The sequence below is a fragment of the Pimephales promelas genome, chromosome 21 (assembly GCF_988280905.1).
Source record: "Pimephales promelas chromosome 21, fPimPro1.hap1.1, whole genome shotgun sequence".
In the NCBI taxonomy this organism is placed as follows: Eukaryota; Metazoa; Chordata; class Actinopteri; order Cypriniformes; family Leuciscidae; genus Pimephales; species Pimephales promelas.
This window is the reverse complement of record NC_142789.1, coordinates 30,046,989-30,065,773: the sequence shown is the minus strand read 5'-3', so window position 1 is coordinate 30,065,773 and position 18,785 is coordinate 30,046,989. Positions and strand designations below refer to the sequence as shown.

The 18,785-nt window shown below is 35.9% G+C and overlaps 2 protein-coding genes across 6 annotated transcripts; one reads left to right on the top strand and one right to left on the bottom strand.

Moving 5' to 3' along the window:
• Positions 1-1,462: 1,462 nt before the first annotated feature.
• emp3a (epithelial membrane protein 3 (MAM blood group) a) lies at positions 1,463-7,118 on the bottom strand. Its single transcript, XM_039674298.2, has 5 exons — positions 6,963-7,118; positions 5,310-5,398; positions 4,901-5,003; positions 3,371-3,511; positions 1,463-3,210 (listed from the first exon to the last, which is right to left on the bottom strand). Exons 2-5 carry the CDS (start codon positions 5,385-5,387, stop codon positions 3,035-3,037), a joined length of 498 nt encoding a protein of 165 aa, XP_039530232.2. The 5' UTR covers positions 5,388-5,398; positions 6,963-7,118; the 3' UTR covers positions 1,463-3,034.
• A 755-nt stretch (positions 7,119-7,873) lies between these two features.
• On the top strand, positions 7,874-18,765 carry LOC120480852 (coiled-coil domain-containing protein 30). Of its 5 annotated transcripts, none has more exons than XM_089125001.1 (18): positions 7,874-8,171; positions 8,578-8,760; positions 8,894-9,014; positions 9,095-9,300; positions 9,653-9,739; positions 11,599-11,767; positions 11,859-11,930; positions 12,023-12,138; positions 12,979-13,049; positions 13,185-13,419; positions 13,510-13,587; positions 13,658-13,768; positions 15,058-15,228; positions 15,332-15,444; positions 16,786-16,927; positions 17,004-17,140; positions 18,473-18,566; positions 18,653-18,765. In XM_089125001.1, the coding sequence occupies exons 1-18, from the start codon at positions 8,157-8,159 to the stop codon at positions 18,710-18,712; spliced, it is 2,181 nt and encodes a 726-aa protein (XP_088981127.1). In that variant the 5' UTR covers positions 7,874-8,156; the 3' UTR covers positions 18,713-18,765. The 5 variants fall into 5 exon arrangements, with proteins under 5 accessions (XP_088981127.1, XP_039530224.2, XP_039530227.2 ...); XM_039674290.2 differs by having other exon boundaries at positions 18,650-18,765; XM_039674293.2 differs by having other exon boundaries at positions 15,329-15,444.
• The last annotated feature ends 20 nt before the right edge of the window (positions 18,766-18,785 follow it).

Below are 18,785 nucleotides of genomic sequence, written 5' to 3'. Positions count from 1 at the left end.
CGAGACCAGAGAGAGTCGAGTCCAAGTCGAGTCCGAGTCCATAGAGAGTCGAGTCCAAGTCGAGACCGAGACCAGAGACGGTCGAGTCCGAGTCGAGACCGAGATCAGTGAGGGTTATTACCTAATTTACTTTTATTTACTTAGAGAAATCCTTTTTTTTATTTTACTGAATTTACTTAGAGTTAAAAAAATATGATCAGTTTAGGGTAAAAAGGCCACATAGTAGGTAGGTGGTGTTAAAAGTAATTTTATTACAATTTGTCATGCGCAGTTGCGCACTAGAAAATCACCAATCACTGGGCGTGTCAATCAATTTAAAGAAATATTTTATTAACATACATTAATAATCATGAAAAATATTTTGAATTGAACTCGAGTGGACTCGGGAATAATTCCGAGTCCTAAAAAAAAAAAAATGTTCGAGTACGAGTCAATTCCGAGTCCAAATGCACACGAGTCCATGACAAGACCAAGACCATTAAAATATGGTCTCGAGACGAGTCCGAGACGAGTCCGAATCTCGAGTACTACAACACTGCGCTCGCTGTTTATCCAGCACCGGCTTTAGAATGAACGAAGTCCACAGACAAGGTAGATTATTTTACATGATTTCATGAAAGGATGATGTATTGCGACATCAGAAACGAAACCCCCCCCCCGAAATAATGACTATTATAGTGCTTGATGTAAAGCAGTCGAATTTTGTAGTTCTTTTTGTGGTCGGGTTCCTACCCGAACCCCGAAGTTACTTAGCGGCAGTAAAAGTGACACAGACCCCAGAAGTGCCTTTCACCCTGTTACGACTTGATGAACCACTGATAAGATTTTGAAAACATTATTTTAAGTAAACAATGTTAGATAGTGTTGCTTTAATGCTAATTATAATTATAATGTTACACTAACTAAAATTAAAACAATGGGGGAAAACCCTTAAGATAAGCTGTAAAAAACACATTTTAAGCACATAGAATAATGTAAGTGGACTTTTTATAATTGTGCCTTTGAATGCTTACATAATTGTGGCGATCGCGATTACAAATTCGATGAATTGTGCAGCCCTAGTTTAGACGCATCCGGAGAAGCTACGTGTGTTTTAATCCAATGAAGAAAGAATGGGGAACTCACCTTAAGGTTCTGCATGATATCCATTCATTTATGCACACATTCCTCTTCTATCTGTCTAATGCCAATAGTCTCGTAGACAGTATAAATCGTGCTTTTAGAAGTAGAGAGTGTGTGTCGTATAGTGCTGAAGTCCTGCACAACAACTAACGTTAAACACAATAGATTTATGAGAGCATTTGAAAGATTGTTACTACCTGATTCAAACTCACTACTAGGCTATATAAACAACTTCATACAGTAGTGATCCTACTTGAACTACAGCATTTTTGTGATGCTTTTCTTTTTTTTTTCTTCTAAGCAATGTTTACTCTAACCAAAAACGCAACTATTGTTGTGATTTTGAAAATATTTTATTATTAGAGTTTGTATACATAAAACATATAATAATACACATTCAATATTGGGGAGAAAAGGACTGGTTTGAGGTTTCCAGTTGTGACATTTTCATTTTGGTAATCCAACGAATTGATCTAGAAACTTTTTTAAACTCCAGTTTTCTTTTTGCGTGATTTAAAAAGGATTTTCGGTCAGTTTTCTGAAGGGATACAGATTGATTTTAATATTATTGCTCAACCAAACCTGCGCAAAAATTAACCTCATTTGGTTCTTGCTGAAGCTCAAACTCAACCTCATTGGTGCTCTCATGATTGAGCTTCTGTTCACCACAACTGATGTGTGAGTTGATGAGTGTTTATATGTGAATGAAAGCCTAAATTCAATCTGATGCATATAAATTGTTACATTTTTTTTATTAGATCGCTCAACTCATTTGGATTAGTTTATGATATCGGTAACACTTTACAATACGGGTGCACTAATAAGCATTAATTCATTCTTAACTAATGCACAAATAATACTGAATTAATGTGCAAGTAATGATTATTTAAGCTATTCATTAATGATTACAACATTAGGAACTAATTAAGAGTCTGTAAGGTTAATGTATTAGTTCATACATGAATTGTTATTAATTAAATATGTAATTGTGGATTAATTCCATAATAACTCATTTTTTTTACTAATAGTGTCAATTAATATGTTAATTACCAGAATGAGCCAAAGCCTTGTATTTCAACTTCCAGATAATATGACAGGTACACTAATATGCATTAATACATGATTAATTACTTCATTGTTAGTGCAAATTCATGTGCAAATTTCTACAATTACTAAATGACTAGTTAATAATGATGTGCCCCAACAAGTAAAGTCATAACATAATGATAGCTTTGCAAATCATTAGCTAATGATTAATTAAAGCAAACAACTGGAAGTTGAAGTGCATAGCTTTGACTAATTGTGGTAATTAACACATTAATTTACACTATTAGTTCATAAAATTTGTTATTAAGGAATTAATACACAATGACGCATTGAATTATTAATAGCAATTCATGTAATACTAAATATATTAATCATATAGACTCTTTATTAGTTGCTGATGCAGTAATCATTAATTAATGGTTTAGTTCTTCATTAGTTATACATTAACTCAGTATTATCTGTGCATTAGTTAAGCATGAATTAATGTATATTAGTGCACCCGTATTGTAAAGTGTTACCATGATGTCTTTACGAACTTTTAGAAGTGTCGACGTGGTAGTTGTGTAGCTGTCAAGAAAGCTCTCAGATTTCATCAAGAAGATCTTCATTTGTGTTCCAAAGATGAACAAAAGTCTCCCCTATAAAGCAGCAGTTTCCACACTATGGCAAAATACAGCACTTGTTGAGTCAACTTCCCAAAAGCAGCAAAGCAGGTGTTGGGAGTTTGGACCTACAAACTAGTAGGATAATAATAAATTACAACAATAACAATAAGCCATAGGTCATGAAATATTTGACCTAAAAACAGCCAAAAGCATATATATTCTCGTAGCAGACTAAACATGCGTTGGGTGGGGTTAAAAAATCAGGCCCGTTTGCGCAGATGCACATAAAGTGCACCACTAATAAGTAAAAGGGGCACACAGACCCAGGCTAGAATGTAACAGTAGCCGAAACGACCCATTTCCAGTTCCTGAACATCTTGAAGAATCTCGCTCCTTTGAAAGGTGTAGATAAGGACAGCCGCAAATGCTGCAAAACCTGCGAGTGTGGAGGAGGTGAATCGTGTGAGAATAGAGGTGGCCACAAGGGGGCAGCACATGTGGTATTCAGGGAATAATAACATGACATCAGCGTTCTGCCTTAATGAATACAAAAATTATATATAATCAGTTTATAAGTAATTAATGAAAACACTTACCTGCAAAAAATTGACATAGACCAGTGAAGTAGAAAAGTCCTCCTTTGGACATGGTGAAGAGCTGTCCGAGGAACACCATGAAGGAGATGGAGGAGAGCACTACAGATAATATCATGAGGGCCTGGACTGACTGCAGCCATTCTGAGAGAAGAATATCACATATAGATATTTATTTTAAAAGATTACTCGTCAATCTCAGTGTTGAAATGTAGTCTCTAAAATGGGTCGCGACCCAGTGTGCAGTCAAATAAATAAACATAATTCTGAATGTTTTTCTAAAGTGAGACTTTTATTTTGAAAGACATGCGCGTCGTGAACGCGGTTGACTCTTCGGTCAGGTGCAGTTTATGTAACACGCGACAAATTCAGTCAGATGAGATGGTTGTCAGGCTAAGTTATATGTCAGTGTCATTTTTCTAACACTATTTGCGATGCTTGTTATTGTTTGCATCTCTCTCTCATATATATATATAGAGAGAGAGCAAATAAAAAAGAATGCATGATGCTAGAATAAAACAGGATCTGTTCTTTTCTTTTGATATATTGCATTTCTTCATACAATTTTTTGTGAAAATGATAAATGCTGGTGGTGGCTGGCAACTTTTATTTTTTTTAAACGCTGGTGGAGAAAGAGTTTGTAATAAAAACAAAATCTAGCCTTGCCTTACCGTACGTTCGGTTCACACCGCCGCCGACTTGAGCTTCAAAGCGGCCGGATGTCATTCATTTTCAATGGAAGCTGGCTTTTCTCAGCTGCAAGGAGCGTCAAATCCATCAGCGTCGCGTTTTGGGCGTTTTGAGCGTCAGTCAGAAAATTAAAAGAAGTTCAGCGGCAAGTGTAACGGACAAGTAGCGGCAAACGCCAGCAACCAATCGGAATATAGACGTCCTTCACGCTGGCGGATTCGGGAGAAACATGAATGTAAACTTTCGTTCCTACCAAAACATTCCGAGAAAATGGAAGAGAAGCTAATCGCCGCTGCTGTGTTTCCTTTTTTTTTTATTTTTTTTTATTTCCAAAATTATATATTAATACATTAGAAACAACAAATCACATATATTCTCCAAATTATTCCAACGCATCATACAATATAAAACATTAAAGTTGCTGCTGTGTTTCCTAATGGTTTGTTATAATTTATGACATGACGTTGCTGAGCGCAACTTTTATTTGAAATATTTACGAACGTTCGTTTTAAAGCGGGAATGCAATTAATTTGCTCATGGTTACACCGATTTGACCGCAAATAATAATAATAATAATAATAATAATAGCTTACTATTTTTCCCGACCAAAGGTGACCAAAACGGTTATAAAAATGCTGTCATTAATTGTCAATGTATTGCTTGTTATTTATGTTTACTACATTTCATGTTGTGACACTTCTATTCTCCCTGCAACGTCAGAGCGTTCAAAGCGTCAACAAGCCTCCCCGGCCCGTACTTTAAGCGTCCTTGACAGAGCCAGAGCTTCTTTGACGCTCAAGTCGGCGGCGTTATGAACGTTGTTTCTGAATGTTAGTTACCCACCGTTCTCCTGGACAGATGCACATAACCAGGTTTCTGTGGCGTTGTCATAGGAGCACTTATACCAGAGATCCGAGTTCCCCGTGTCTCCCAAAGTCCACCAGGACTAGAAAAAGCATACAAGGTTTTCCATTGTTAGTTGAAAACGGTGTAGTGTAAATGCCCCTAATGATGTGTAGATGCTTTTTAAAAATGTGAGTTTCTCAAATATACATTTGTTAAAATGTTTCCCAATTTTGGAAAATGAGCTTCACCTGATCTCCAGTGATTTACATCATAATACTGTTAGAAATATGATTTCACACTACAATTTTGAGCACGATTTGATTGACAAACACGCATGAACTCTGAACTATGCATTTGCTTATACAGCATAGGGCCGAAGTGTGTCTTTATTGCACTTCTGACTAACCTTCTCCATGGTGGCAATGAAAAGTATGGCCAGGGTGACCAAATGCAGAACGGTCACAAACATCAACAGGAAAGACATTTTGGCGGATCCTGTCGGTAGAAGAAGAAAAAGTTCTGTTTGAGACCTTGAGGAATCGTTTGGGTCTAAAAAAGCCCGACATTATGAGCGCCGTGTAAACCGTATAGTCTGTTCTCTAGCATTGAATGTGATTAAACAAACTGAAAGATACATTTTCTCCTGTTCTATCTAATGTTAATGTGCATCCTTACATTACAAAATTTTAAGGTTTTTGAAAGAAGTCTCTTTGCTCACCAAGGCTGCATTTACATGATCAGAAATAAAGTAGAAGTGTTAAAATAAATGTTTTATGTTTGAATATATTGTAAAATGTACACTCTAAAAATGCTGGGTCAAATATGGACAAAGCAGAAATGTTGGGTTAAAAATGTAATTTAAAGTTGTAATCCAACTTCAACTTTCAACATTACATTTTTAACCCAACATTTGGGTTTGTCCATATTTGACCCAACTTTGGGTTGAAACAACCCAGCATTTTTCATTTTCAGCATCATTACCCCAGTCTTCAGTGTCACACGATCCTTCAACATCATGATTTGCTGCTCAAGAAACATTTGTGATTATCATCAATGTGGGAACTGATTCACTTGGTTTTCAGAATTCGTAGATGAATAGAAAGTTCAAACGAACAGCATTGTTTTCAAATAGAAATATGTTGAATGTCTTTAGTGATCAATTTGATCAATGCCAAATCTGGTGTGTGACGCTGACTGCACGAGGAAGTTTACTTAATCAAAATGATGCCATTTGCTGACAGAATCTTTCCAGGGAAAAATGTAGGACTCGCGTGTGAACTTTGATTGGATATATCACTGGCGTCAGACCTATAAATGAATTTTCAGCTCATCGCTAGACGCTTTTGCATCATCATGTTTCCTAGCAATACGTTCCAGGATTTTTCCATCCATATGATGAATGGAGACTTCTGCTTGAATTCAACAAAACCTCCATTCATAGCAGGACTGTGTGACGGGTGACGGGAAGGAAGATTGGGAACGACACACACGGATCCCAAGACTCCACACCCTACTGTGCAGTGAAAATAACTCGCACTGCGTTTCAGATCTCTTTCCAAATCAGAGACTAAGAGGCCATTTGCGGTGGCCGAAAGATTACGTATTTAGACAACATTCTCTAACTCATGGTTTTCATTAAATCGGGCCCCGCCTCTCATGTTTACATGCAGGAGCTGCTCATTATGTGTTCCTGGAACAGATTGGGACAGTTCTGGCTCTTTAGTCACTCTCTCTGCCAAGCAAGACTTTACTAAGACGTTAAAATTATAAAGCTGTAATAAAAAATCATAAAAGCTACAGAAACACATCACGCAGGATCTCTGACAGACCAGATAATAATCTTTTCTACATCTAAGATTTTTCTGGATTGTTCTATATGAACAAAACAAACATAATAAATAGTTTGACTATTATAGGCTCTTCAGCGGGTCATGAGCATTAACAATGTAAATGTGAAGATCTATAGGTTCTTTATGCACCACCATCAGACTGTAAGTCTGGAATTATTGATTAAAGAGAGGATATTCGCTGTTGTTGAAGAAATTAAAATGCAGCTTACCTTGTGTGTGCTCGTACCAGCAAATCTTCTGAAAACTCTCGTCTGAAGTCCAGTGTTTGTATGGTCTCCTCCCCTTCTCTCATCTCCTCAACACTCACTCACTCTCTCACACTCTCAAACTGTTGGGGAAAAACGGTCCAGCAAGGAATGTGAGCTCTGTTAGAGGAGGAGTTTCCTTCACAGGAGGAAAAACTCTTTGGGTTAGTTAAAAATGGGCTTGAGTGTGTGTCCGCCCAAACCCAGAGAGAGTCTTTTACATAATTACACAACACCCAATGCAATGATGTTATATGGTAGTTTCAGCTATAAAAACGTGGATTTTTTTTATATTGAATTTCAAAGATATTTTCACTTTGATGATTAATGATTATATTCACACCTTGTTCAATTCATTGATGTGTGATTTAGTAGGTTAAAACCTGGAGCAATCTGGTCAATTATTTCCTGAAGGAAACGCAGACCCAAATCCCCTGTGAAGCGTTTCAATCTTTCTGCTCAACCAAACTGAACTATTTTATCTTGTTTTGTACATTTGTGGTTTTATTTAGAGTTAGTATAAACAGGCTAAATACTCTAATATGAGGAAAGGAACGTTCAGTAATTGAATTTTATGTACCTTCGTGCACAACAACTCATTCCATAAAAAAAAAATGTTTTGTTTTTTTTCCCTCAATTTTGTGTCCATTATGAACATTTAAAAAAACAAACCCAATGGAAAACTAAGTTCGCATATAGCATAAATTGTCTTTTGTCAAAGATGCATTATTGTTTTAAAATAAGTCTATGCTATATGGGCTAATTCAAAGTGGAAAATGCACTCGTTTCGTGAGTGAATATAGCCTACTTGTTTGGGAACATCGTTTATTATTATTACGGAGTTTGTGGGGTTCTTTTGCAGGACGTCCCACACAAAGATACACAGAGAGAGAGAGAGGGAGAGAGAGACTGCTGTCGCTGATGAACGTACAGTACATTTGAAGTAAACGCTGAAAAATCGTGAAGGTGAAATAATATAACATGCGTTTCTAGACGACCTTGAACGTCTGGAAGTTTGTTATTATTAGCATGCGAAAGAAAAACGCTTCAGTCAGCTGACGTACGTGCGAGTTTCGCGCGATATCTCTCTTTTAAAACAATAATAACTTTTAACAACAACTAAAAAGTAACTTCAATGGTTTTGAATAACGGTAGGAGATGTGCACAGCACAGGTAAGATCTGATTTTGTAAACCTTTCCGTGGCGAATCGCTCATTTTACTCTTTTTTCTTTAAAGGGCAATACATCACGATTTGGCTTTGAGGTAAATATCCGTCTGTTATAAGTTACATACAAATATACCTCGTACTATCTGTTGCTTTCGCTCTTTTCGTAGAAAAAAACAACAACTGTAACTGAGAGTAGTAAAGTTTTCATGCTAGAAAACCGCAAGTCGTTTAAAAGGAAAAACAGATGTGCGCATGCGCACCACCTACAACAGCTGTCAAAGGAGGTTTAAACAAAATGAGCACATCACGTGTTTGATGTACACATCTAAACACTGATTTCACATTAGTTCATGTTTAGATCAAAGATACACATTTAGACAGACATAAGATGCATCTCTATGTCTGTTTAGGATGGAAAGATGTTGCAGGACATGGAGCAGCGACTGCAGGAGGAAGGTTTGGACCCATCGGCCTCCGTTAATGAGCGCTTGTCTTTGCTGTGGCAGCTTTACAAGAGCAGTGAAAGTACTGTGAAGTCCCTCAACCAACAGTTACAAGATCTTCAGAAGGAACGTGTCACTGAGATTGAAAAGGTGAGTTGGGCTAAAGAAAAAAAGACTCATCATTTACTCACCTGTATTTGTTTCAGATCCACATGAGTGTCTGTGGAACACAAAACAAGATGTTTAGGTAGATATATATATAAGAGAATATGTGTGTTCCCAGGTTCAGCAATACATCAATCAGATTAAGAGTCTCACAAAGACCCGAGACTCTGTGGCTTTACATCTCGAACAAGAAAACATAACGCTCCGTGCTTCTCTGGACGACGTCCATCTGCAGCAAGGTGCGCTTCTCTGTTTTCTCCTTCCTTTAGTTCCTGCTCGCTCTAGGACACTCATATGACATTTAAATCTATATGTACAGAGGCTCAGAGGAGCGAGGTCTCCGAGATGTTACTTCAGGAAGGTCTGGCTGATATTATTCCCATCAGCTTGAGTGAACAGGTGGCCTACCTCCTCGCTGACAGAGCATCCCTGCTGGAGAAGATACAGAGCCAGGATGTGGATGTGAAGAGCACATGCCACCCTGGTGTCCAAACGCCGCGGGGTTGTGAAGATAGTAGGGTCAAAGTAAGAGAATCCGTTCTCAGGTTACATGTCAAGTTAAATTTTTATTTATTTGCATGTTTTAAAGCAGCTTTACAAAAATTCATGATGTTAGAGTTTATAATATCTTAACATTATGTCACATTTAGCAGATTGAAGCTGGACAAAAATATAGTTTACATTTTGCAACGATACAACCATGCTATATAGTATTACTTTACGTGAAGATACTGTATATAGCATAATATAGTTTATATTTTACAACAATTTTACTATATTATATGTTCCTGACCCAATTCTTGTTTTCTGTTTTTTATGAAAGTGCAAAACATCTGATTAGAGACTTAATAAATCAACCTCCTCGTCTTTCCACAAGGTGTCATCACCACTACACGTCCAGAGCCCTTGGAAGCGGCTCCTAGGACTGCGAAAGGCAGCTCAGAGTAAACAGAAATTAATGCCTGTATGTTTATACAACCATTAACCTGATGCATGTAGTTGAAATGCACAACAAAAAGCATAGAGGCGTAAACTACATTTAAGAGGCGTTAGTATCACTTCTTATTAGTCTTAATTCAGATGGATTCCGACAAATCTTACAGTATACTGTGTTTAATTTACACAAGCACCACTTTTACTAACTTGATCCTTACTTTTTTAATACCTTTTCTATATTGCTATGACAACTGTGTGTAAAGTGTACTTACTTTACACTTTCTTTTACTTTACACTTTACTAACCTGACACTTTTAATTTACACTTTGACTACCTTTTGATTTCTTTTATCTTCACTTTTACCATCATTACAATTTACTTGACATTTTCTTTTACTTGACACTTTTACTAACCCTTTACTAAATTGACACTTACTTTATACCTTTACTTCACACTTTTTACCAACTTTCACAGTATACTATGTTTATTTTACATGAGGACCACTTTTACTAACCTTTGATATCTTTACTTTCACCTTTACTATCTTTACAATTTACTTTACACTTTCTTTTACTTTACATTTGAACTAACTTTATACTTTTACTAACCATTGATTTCTTTTACTTTCACCTTTACTATCCTTTACAATTTACTTTACACTTTCTTTTACTTTACATTTGAACTAACTTTACACTTTTACTAACCATTGATTTCTTTTACTTTCACCTTTACTATCCGTTACAATTTACTTTACACTTTCTTTTACTTTACACATGAACTAACTTTACACTTTTAAAACCTTTGATATCTTTACTTTCACCTTTACTATCTTTACAATTTACTTTACACTTTCTTTTACTTTATATTTGAACCAACTTTACACTTTTACTAACCTTTGATTTCTTTTACTTTCACCTTTACTATCTTTACAATTTACTTTACACTTTCTTTTACTTTACATTTGAACTAACTTTACACTATTACAAACCTTTGATTTCCTTTACTTTCACCTGTACAATTTATTTTACACTTTCTTTTACTTTACATTTGAACTAACTTTACACTTTTACTAACCTTTGATTTCCTTTACTTTCACCTTTACTATCTTTACAATTTACTTTACACTTTCGTTTACTTTACATTTGAACTAACTTTACATTTTTATAACATTTCATATCTTTACTTTCACCTTTACAATCTTTACAATTTACTTTACACTTTCTTTTACTTTACATTTGAACTAACTTTACACTTTTACTAACCTTTGATTTCTTTTACTTTCACCTTTACTATCTTTACAATTTACTTTACACTTTCGTTTACTTTACACTTGAACTAACTTTACATTTTTATAACATTTCATATCTTTACTTTCACCTTTACAATCTTTACAATTTACTTTACACTTTCTTTTACTTTACATTTGAACTAACTTTACACTTTTACTAACCTTTGATTTCTTTTACTTTCACCTTTACTATCTTTACAATTTACTTTACACTTTCGTTTACTTTACACTTGAACTAACTTTACACTTTTACTAACCTTTGATTTCTTTTACTTTCACCTTTACTATCTTTACAATTTACTTTACACTTTCTTTTACTTTCCATTTGAACTAACTACACTTTTACTAACCTTTGATTTCCTTTACTTTCACCTTTACAATTTACTTTACACTTTTTTTACTTTGCATTTGAACTAACTTTACACTTTTACTAACTTTGATTCCTTTTCTTGTTAATGTTTTTTCCTTAAGCATCCAAGTTGAGGATTTCTTGGAGTAGCATCTTAGATGCTGTCGCGCTCAGTGCCTACAAAGCATGCACTGGTTAATGAAATACACAAAATACGCACGGTCAAGTGGTCTTATATGAGTGTTTGTAGCAGGAGGTTGACATGCGGTGCAGTGGGGATGACAAGCTGAAGGGATGGACGTTACAAGAACTGGAGCGAGATGTAGAAGAAGCCTCAGCCCGGCTCTCCATGGCCCACAAGGAGATCCGCAGACTCACGGATGAGCTCGAGTCTGCTCTCTTGACCCAGAAGGCTTACGGTAAATCCCTTCACCGGTCTCACACTAGGGATTAAAAGGTGGGAGCACTCATAAACATACTGATAAATCAAAATTAATGCTTTTGTTTTAGAACCAGAGCTGCAAGAAGCTCAAATGGAAGTTGAATTCCTCCGACACGAAGTGGAGAAACTGAAACGCTGTGGTATCATTTATTCCTCATTTCTCTGTCTTGTGCATCTTAGTAGAATCAACCTCTCAGCTGAACTGACCTATAGTTTTACTTGCTTTTCTTAGAAGTGGCTGAACTGCGAAAAATAAAAGAGATAAATGAGAAACAGGAAGAAGAACTGTGTTATCTTAGGGTGTGTGTGAAGAGACTACAGGCAGAGCGTGTGAATTTGCTTGAAATGGTAAGATAATCATCTGTTTAAAGATGCATAAAGAAATGGTTCTTCCAGAAACATACATACATAACTAACTGTTCAAAAATTTGGGGTCACTAAAATTATTTTAAGGAATTGAAAGAAACTTTTATTTAGAAAGGATGCATTAAATTGACCAAAAGTGACAGTGTTATAATGTTATAAAGATTTCTATTTCAAATAAACATTATTTTTTATTATTAGTTTCCACAAAAATATTAAGCAGCAGAACTGTTTTCAACTAATAATGAGAAGTTTCTTGAGCATCAAATCATCATATCAGAGTGATTTCTGAAGGATCATGTGACACTGAAGACTGGAGTAATGATTTATTCCCACAGGAATAAATTACATTTTACAATACACTCAAATAGAATACATTTGAGTATTTTTTAATTGTAATAATACGTCAAAAAAAAAATAGTTTTTACTTTATTTTGATCAAATAAATGCAGCCTTGGTGGGAAGACCCTTTTTTTAAACATGGTAGTGTTAATAAAGTTATAAAACGTTTGAATATTATATATATATGAAGAGTTCAGATGCAAAAGCCTCTAAATGCCATTTGAAATTTTCTTCTTTAATGATGATTTTTATCAAACTTGTATATTTAAGTTCAGTAAATTCACTTAAATGGCAATGGTAATTACCTATTAATTGTTATTTAAGTGAAATTACTGAACTTGAATATACAAGTTTGACAAAAAATCATCATTAAAAAAGAAAATTTCAAATGGCATTTAGAGGCTTTTGCATCTGAACTCTTCATATATACACACACGTTCATATTATATTACTTCAATTGATCATGTTATGTTACTGTAACAGGCAGAAGCCCCTGACAGCACCGTCTCTCCATCCGAAGCCCAGACGCTCCAGGAAGAGGATATTCATAAACGGTTCGACCTATATATAATGGATAAACATACTCCTGCTAATGGACCTTATTTATATACATAATTTTTTATAAGAATAAAGAAAGACAATGGCAAATTCTGCGGAGAAAACATGGACACACCTCTGGTGTTTTCCAGGTGTCTCGACGAGATGCAGGACAGGTTGATCACGCTGCAGGACCTGACTCGGGTCACACTGAAGCTGCGGATGGAGTTTGAGATGGAGGCGGACCTGCGGAGGAGAGCAGTGGATGAGTGTGAAGAGCAGAAGAGGAAGAGGACGGAGACGGAGCAGTTAGTGCGAGACTTTCAGAACCTCTGTGAGAAGCAGACGAGCGATTACAGGACCACCGTCAGCAGCCTTCAGCTCGAGGTGAGCACTGAGAAGGAAAACACACACACACACACACACACACACACACACACACAAATGCTTCAATGCATGCGTCTTGTGCATTCACAGATCAGAGATTTAGTATCTAAGGTGCGAGAGCTAGAGGTGCGGGATGTGGAAAGACAGTGTGACAAACACCTGAAGCAGGTAACCAGAGTGATTTGACTTTGGTTTGGTCATTAGTTATGAGAAGGGACTAAATCACTGAGTTTTTTAGGACGCTGAAGTTCGCCGGCTGAAGTTTGTCCTCCAGGAGGAGCAGGAGAAGACCAGACAGCTGACAAAGACCACGCAGATGGAAATCCATCAGGCCAGAGCTTTGGTCCAGGTAAAGGATTTTTTCTATTCATTTCTCCCACAGGGACTTCAAAAAATCTTTCTTAAAGGGATAGTTCACTTTGAAATACATTTTTGATATGTTTTATCTTACCTCAAGGACATCCAATACAGTAGATGTCTTTGTTTCCACAGTATTTTCAATTTTGAAAAAATCAAACCGTTCATATAATGGAGGTCTATGGTCACCACCTCAAAGAGCATGCACAGAGAAGTAAAATTAAACATGATTTAATGAGTCGTAAATGTAAGTACACATTGATGGCCTAAGACACGAAACGAGTGTTTTTACCTCTTGAACCAAGTCACAAGTTCATTCACAACATTTTGTATTTGAAAGTATATTGAAAATCGAACAATGGTACAAGGCTGTGTACTTAACGTATTTAGTGATGGAAAGAACTACAATCCCATGAAGCACTGTGAACAGAATAATCGAATTAAAAACGATAAAGACATATAAACTACTCACTCAAAAATGTTGATTATATATTTGTGTATACGTCACAGGAATGGGAGGAGCTAAAGCGCTATTCCTGCATGGTTTGCTTCTTTCGACTCTGTACAGAATTATGGGTAATGCAGTTTAAGTTGAAATAACGTTCACTTTAGCTGATTCACTTTATTTACGCATTCGCATAATTTCCAACACTTCTGATCTGAGGACAGCATTTCACTTCTATTCTGCCAAATAAAACTTTGGAGGATTTTAAATGTTAAAAGCGGATTTGGACGTTTAAAAGTGAATAATTTAACACATAAAATAGTTATTTTTATAATTATCACAAAAACTGTTGTTTTTTTTACAGTACAACTGTAATTTACAATAGTAATATATTTTTATAATTAGGGTTAAAACTAATTATTATTTTTATGAATAATTATGGTAATAATAATAATAAAGACCCTGAAAGAGTCTTTCTTGGTTTCATCATCATATCGCTGTTAAAATTGCCATACATGACAAAATAACTGTATTTTTTTTTATTATTATTATTGTGGCCAAGTTGTGAATCCCTATATAGAAATATTAAATAACTTTAAAATAGAAACAATCAAAATAAATCATTTACTGAAAACAGATTCAATATTTTATATAATTTGACCATTAACCGACATCAGAGAACCGTGAATTTTTGAGTATAGCTCTCAGGATGTACTTCAAGTTAATCCACTGTCAAAAATGTTTGGGGGCCCCTCCTGTGACCCTGAACACACACTTTCAGTGGTTGAGAATACCTAGAAAAGCACTATATAAATGTAAGGCATTATTCGCATCAGTCACAGGAAGTCCAGCTTCAGCAGGACGCAGAGGAGCAGAAGAGGCTGTTTAAGGAGCTCCAGGGCATCCAGAAGATCCTCAGCACCACCAAACAAGAGCTGCTGTCCCAGCGGAGAAACAACACACAACTTCAACACCGCATCAGCGACGTGGAGCAGGAGAACCTCAGGGTACCTGACTTTTGTGTGGCTGAGGGAATCGTAAATCTGCTTTAGTCAACAGATTGCAATGTTGTTTACTAACTCTAAATCTGTTTATTTACTGTACAAGCAGCTCCAACAAGACATCAGTGACTTCAAGAACAGGCTAACCAGCAGTCAACAGGAGGCGGACTCTCTGAGGACTGAGCTTCAGCTAGCTCTAGTTAGCGTGGACACTGAGAGGAGGTTTTTTACTTACAGTCGACATTAAACGGAAGTTGTGATTGCGTTTTCTCCCTTATTGTGGCATATACAGTGGTGTGAATATGTTTGGACACCCATGCTAAAGTTGCCTATAAAAAATCATCTTTTGGATATTGATCTTAATGCCTTAATTAGAAAAATGAGGAAAACTCCAACCTTTAAGGACACAAATGTTCTTTGTGAGTGAATAATGGATCATAAATAAATAAATTTATTTTTTATTTTATTTTTATTAATAAATAAAATAAAAATTATTTTATAATTTTTATATAATAAAATTATCCTGGATAATATGCATATTAATATAAATATTAAAATATCCCCACATCATCACACACCTTCCACCACACCTAGAGATTGGCATGGGGTACTTCCCATAAGATCATCTTTCAATGCAAATCAAACCAGCTATTAGGATAACTGAAGTAAAACCATGCCAATGTGGGGATATTTTAATATTTATATTAATATGCATATTATCCTGGATCCATGAAATAACTGGCTTTTAAAAATAAAAATCTGCCTGACTCTATGGGAATTTAACCCTGACTTATGCACCCTGTATTTTAAGGAAAAACATTTATTTATTTATGACACATTATTCATTCACAAAGAAAATTGGTGTCCTTAAAGGTTGGAGTTTTCCTCATTTTCCTAATTAAGGCATTAAGATCAATATCCAAAAGATGATTTTTTATTCCTCTTTTTAGGCAACTTTAGCATGGCTGTCCAAACTTATTCACACCACTGTATCTGAGTGAAACGACTTCTCGAACAAGAACAAATGTACGGCGGGACTTGATTTTGTCTGTGGGGAATTGATTGGATGGTTGTGGTTTGCTATTGGTGGATCTCATGCTCCGCCCTCGAGTCGGTAAACACATCATCAGAGAAGACGAGAGGGCTGCATCACATCATATATAGTAGGTCAAACATGTGACAAAATAATTCTGAATTCATAGTGCTCATAAAAGAGTATCCGGATGACCTATCTATTCCAGTGAGATTCATATGATGGACACTTTACTATCCCATGAGGCCACGGGAGAGGATTTATGAATGAACTGACACTGGTGGGTCACGTGATCAGGGCATAGTACTTCCGAATATCATTCATACTACAGAACATCCTTTTTAGCGGCCATGAATTAAAAATTAACAACTTTTAATATATTAATGAAAACAATATTTTAGTTAGCATCTCAATGATGGTAAAGCAGCGCTGCAAAAAGATCCATACATTAAAGATGAATTTAAAATGCTTTTTTGTTGAGTGATTTAAAGTAAAATCACTCTTCTTTAGCATGTGCTTTACGTTTCCAGTAAATACAACGACAAGCGAATCCACTACAAAAACAAGCTGAGCCGGGCCAGAGGGCTTTACCTGAGAGAGACGGGGTGGCGGGACGACAAAATACAAGAGCTGGAGAAAGAGATTTGTATTCTGAGGAAACAGGAGGAAAAGGTAAAATGAATACTAATAAAATATTCAAAAGTTGTATGACTTTTAAATGACATCACACATGGTGACGATGGTCCAGACCTCGGACATGATGAAGATGGTCACGTCTGAGAATGAGAGTCTGCTTCAGAAGAAGAGAGGTCTTCTTTTACAGCTGCACGACTTCGAAGAGGCACAGAAAAATGCTTCGGATACAGTTTCCTCCATGCAAATTAGGTACTATTGAATTTGTGGGAAAGTTTGGGGTCAGCAGGATTTTTTAAAGAAATTAAAGTGACAGTAAAGACAAAATTTCCACTGTTCTGAAGGAAAAAAAAAACATCACAGAATCCACAAATGATTTCTGAAAGATCATGTGACACTGAAGACTGGAGTGATGATGCACAGGAATAAACAGTTATTTAAAAATTGTAATAATATTTCACACTAACAGGTTTAACTGTGTTTTTGAATAAATAAATGCAGCCTTGCTGAGAATAAGAGACTTTTTTAAGAGTCCCACTTTATATTAAGTGGCTTTAAGCTAAAAATAAATACTATGTACTTGTTGTGTTTATGATGTCTTGTAAAACACTTTTGCTGCTATTGAGGTGTGATACGGGTAAGGTAAGGGTCAGGTGTGTGTAATTACAAACGTAATTACATAAATTAAGTACATGAAGGTATTTTCAAAATATAAATAGAGTGTAAAAGCATGTATAAGTCAACTGTATCAAATTATTAATTTCAATGCAAGTACATACTGTAGTACTTAAAGGAGTAGTTGACTTTTAAAAAAACTTTTGCTGATAATTTACTCGCCCACATGTCATCCAAGATGTCCATGTCTTTATTTCTTCAGTCGAAAAGAAATGAAGGTTTTTGATGAAAACATTCCAGGATTTTCTCCATATAATGGACTTCAATGGGGTCCAAACGGTTCAAGGTCCAAACGACAGTTTCAGTGCAGCTTCAAAGGGCTTTAAACGATTCCAGACGATAAATAAGGGTCTTATCAAGCGAAACGATCACTCATTTAAAAACAAAAAACAAAACTAAGTTTAAGCTTTATAAGCTCAAATGCTCGCCTTGCTCTGTTCTGTGATGCGCGTTCATGGCTCTCCTATTCGAACACGTTCATCAAAATGAACAAATCTTTTCCAGAGTCAACTCGTTCGTTGAATGAGCCAAATGACACGAAAAAAAGATTCGTTCATTTTGATGAACGAGGTCGAACTGAACAATTTTGCAGTTTGTACTTGAAGTTTCTTTTGGACCTTGACCCGTTTGGACCCCATTGAAGTCCATTATATGGAGAAAAATTCTGGAATGTTTTCATCAAAAACCTTAATTTCTTTTCAACTGAAGAAAGAAAGACATGGACATCTTGGATGACACGGGGGTGAGTAAATTATCAGCAAAAGTCAATTTAAAAGTGAACTACTCCTTTAAAGCCACTTAATATAAAGTGGGAGCCTTTTATCAAATGAACTTACCACACATTTGATCAGTTGTGTCGTTGTGTTTTTCTGATCCATCAAAACTGCATTTCTGGTTGAACTTCGTCAGGATAAATTTGCTTGAAGAAGAAAACAGTCATCTACGACAGACGGCAGCGCAAACGTCCGAGCACATCGAACGCCTGGACGGGAACAATTGTGATGTGAGTATGAGTCAAATTCACAGGTTTACAATATAACATTGGTTTAGTTTAAGTTGTGTATGATCTGTGTTCATATTTTACAGCAGGAGGACACCACGGAGAGTCGTGTCATAGAGGGCGAGGACCAAACCACTTTTCCTACATAAACTTCACTTTTATTTTCAGTATAATCATAAATATTTCTAAATAAAGATCTCAATTTCTAAATGATCTCAAAAA